Source organism: Centruroides sculpturatus, unplaced genomic scaffold (assembly GCF_000671375.1).
Source record: "Centruroides sculpturatus isolate CEXI.00-Female unplaced genomic scaffold, Cexi_2.0 scaffold796, whole genome shotgun sequence".
In the NCBI taxonomy this organism is placed as follows: Eukaryota; Metazoa; Arthropoda; class Arachnida; order Scorpiones; family Buthidae; genus Centruroides; species Centruroides sculpturatus.
In genome coordinates this window covers 1-3,458 of record NW_019385038.1, presented here as the reverse complement: position 1 = coordinate 3,458, position 3,458 = coordinate 1, and the positions used below count along the sequence as shown (strand labels likewise).

Below are 3,458 nucleotides of genomic sequence, written 5' to 3'. Positions count from 1 at the left end.
TAAATGCATGATAATTTATTACAAAGTATTGCTATAACTACTCAGTCTCCTTCACATTCATTATATACAGGCTTGATTGTAACAGTTTCTGTAATAACTTCATTATTATATCTTATTACAGAAATATTAGTTTATTCTCCAATGCTTTTGATGTATATGTTACCGGCAAAGTATGAAAAGCTGGCATTCTATAGAATACCTAGGCATTGTATATAATGCCTAGCGTTTTTAGGCAATCTATGAAATATGAGAATTATTACATACTTTCCCTAGGCATTGTATATAATACCTAGGCATTCTATAGAATGACAAATGCTATTTAGGCAAAGTATGAAAAAAGGTTCTGATAAGGCTATTATATAAATGACGTGCATTCCTCAAAAATACAAATGTTATTCTGAAAAAATAATGAGAGTGCCATTAAAAAAATTTATTCAAAATACGTAAAGAAAAATGAAAGTTGTACAAAACAAAATTTATGCCTTTCTTATTAAGGGAAACAAAATTTTCATATAAAAAATTACAATTAACCTACTTGTTGCAACATGGTAGGCTTGAATGACATTTTGAATTACATTTCATTACATTTTTCACGCAAAGACATTTCATATTTTGGCACTTTGTTTTACACATACATTTGACGAATCCTTGGCCGCTTCCACTGGACTGAGCAATTGCAACTGACCGGAGAGGAATTTCATGGTCAGGAATATCTTCAATTCTAAGCAAGTTCTTGGGGCATGGAGTGAATTGTGATCTCGCATATACTTGTTTTAAAATTCCTTCAGAAGTTCCAAGTCGGTAGAAACCATCCTCTGTCACACTCATTACAATTGCCAATATATTGCGCGAATCACCTCGCCCCTTGTCGACGTCAGGAATAGGAACTCGCACAGTAGTTCCCAAAGAAGCAGTGGGAAATTTTTTTTCCGAATTTATTTTCATTTTTTGGCTTGTATTTCCAGATTGATTTTAGAATTTATTTTACCTTCAATAGCATTTTCAGTTTTGAAACAAAGGGTGCACAAAATATCCATTTCATCATCTTTACTAGCATGGCCACAGAAGGTATGAATTTTTTGACGACATTTTTTGCATGCAAGTGCATCACTTGTTTCCTTTAAACACACACAACAGGTATCAGAAACGGAAATCTCTTCAGTAAGCATGTCTTCATCGTGTTGGTTTACTCCACTAACGACTATAATCTCATCTTGCGTAATCTGATTAGTTTCACCTTTTTCCATTGTTTTGACGCTTTCTATTACTTTTTCTAGCTGCTCCTCTGTATTTATGTCTTTTAATTCTGGTAGAAAAGAAAGCCCTACTTTAGGTTTGCAGCCAAAAAGAGCTTCGTATGGTGTTCTTTTGATCCCAGAATGATAAGCTCTATTTTTCATAAATTGAACGAAACGTAGTCCTTCACTCCAGCGGTCAGATTTGTTGTCCTGCATCCAAGTACAGAGCATATTTTCGATATCTTGATTAGCTCTTTCGACACTACCCTGGCTTTGTGAATGGCGAGGCTTCCCATGGACGATCTTCAGTGCTGGCCAAAACTCCTTCAAGCTGGTCACCACATTATTCGCAAATTCCCTACCATTGTCAGACTGTAATATAGACGGCGCTCCAAGCAACGAGAATATGTCCACTAGGTTGTAGGCTACTTCTTCAGCTCTTTTCGACGTTAGAGACTTAAGAATCACAAATTTTGTGAGATGATCTTGGTACACCATAATAAATTTGTATTCTCTATCTGGCTGAGACTGAAAGTCAATAAGATCTACTTGACAACGGGAATTAAATTCGGAAAAAATCATAGGTTTCACAACAATGCCCTTTTTAATACCTTTCTGTTTTTTCTGGCAAGGTTCACAAAGGTGGATGTACAGTTCAATATCATGACGTGTAACATTTTTGTATTTGATTGAAAGTTCTTTCAACATTCTATCACGTCCTCCGTGTCCAATAGCCAAATGAGCTTCATGAAGTACGTGAAATAACTCTGAGTCCGTGACGTAATACTGTATAGTACTGACGCCTTCTTTAACAGGATAAATGAGTTTACTTTTGTTTTCTACAATCATCACATCATAGCGATTCAGCAACCAATAGTCCCTGGGTTCCTTCTTAGTAGTCATTTTGGCTTTTTGTACATCATTTATTAACTTCTGGTAAGTAGTTTCGGTTAAGAAAATACTGTTTTTTGCAGCATTAACTCGAATTTTGCACAGTTCATCGTCGAATCATTGTTTCATGTCTATAGACCATGACACCTTCTCCAACACTACAGCTTGCTCCTCCATTTTCATGGACCACAGTAAAAAACTAATTTTTTGTTGAACAAATTTAAGTAAAATTGTGTATTTTGACACTCCCGAACAAACCGCAAAGTGCAACTGACAAATTCTAAGCCTGAGCCGCTCGTTAAAAGTCACGTGTCTTGCCACGTGATATTTGAAATGAAACGGAGATGTATTTCATACTTTGCCGGTTTCTCATTTGGCATTCTATAGAATGCCTAGGAAATCTGTAAAATATAAATCGTTTCATAGATTGCCGGCTAGTTTTAGGCATTATATACAATGCCTAGGCATTCTATAGAATGCCGGATTTCAAACTTTGCCGGTAACATATATATCAATACATCAAAAGCATTTTACAATATACATCAATTTTTTATTTCTACTTATTATTGGTATAAAATTGTTTTTGAGTATTCTAAGCATATAATTTTTAAATTATTTGAGAAAAATGAAATATTCTGCTTGACATGATTCTGATGACAACCTAATAATATAGCTTATATCTTTATATCAGCAGCTCTAAGTAAATGATTTTTATTGGTAGAACAAGCATTTCTAGAGCAACCATGTTCAAATTTATATTTTTCTTCGAACAATTCATTAATTAAATTATTTTAGTTTTTGTTGTTGTTGTTCAGTAAAATCAGCAATTTTCCTTACAGCAATTTGATAGTAAGCAAAAATGATTATTTTTCTTACTATTTGATAAATCTTAATATAGTAACTAACCACACTCAAGAATACCTTTTAAATATGCAGCCATATTTATTAAATTTTCGGTCATATTTAATGACCTTTATCAAGAATAAACAGAAAAAAACAGAAAAAACGTTCCAAAATGCATGTATCGTTAATTCAAATTTTTTCAGAGTTCGGAGTTCTATTTTTTCTGATTTTTTCCGTTTATTCTTGATAAAGGTCATTAAATATGACCGAAAATGTTAGAATTTAATAAATATGGCTGCATATTTAAAAGGTATTCTTGAGTGTGTTTAGTTAGTAAGAAATGCAGTCTACAATGAGTCTTAATATAGTGTTTTGCATTTTGCAGAATACAGTGGTGCCTCATATAACGGACGCTGCGAACAACAGACTTTCTGTTTGGCCGTTATGTGACTCGAGAAACGGACTGGCTGCAAACAATGGACTTTC

The 3,458-nt window shown here is 33.8% G+C and overlaps 1 protein-coding gene across 1 annotated transcript; it reads right to left on the bottom strand.

Annotated features, from left to right (window-relative positions):
* Positions 1-793: 793 nt before the first annotated feature.
* LOC111633744 (KRAB-A domain-containing protein 2-like) lies at positions 794-2,275 on the bottom strand. The gene has a single exon (XM_023378353.1). The coding sequence runs from the start codon at positions 2,139-2,141 to the stop codon at positions 942-944; it is 1,200 nt and encodes a 399-aa protein (XP_023234121.1). The 5' UTR covers positions 2,142-2,275; the 3' UTR covers positions 794-941.
* Positions 2,276-3,458: the final 1,183 nt, after the last annotated feature.

What these genes read in the sequence shown, in the direction of transcription:
- LOC111633744 (XM_023378353.1), bottom strand. Translation starts at nt 2,141, where the DNA reads ATGACTACTAAGAAGGAACCCAGGGACTATTGGTTGCTGAATCGCTAT.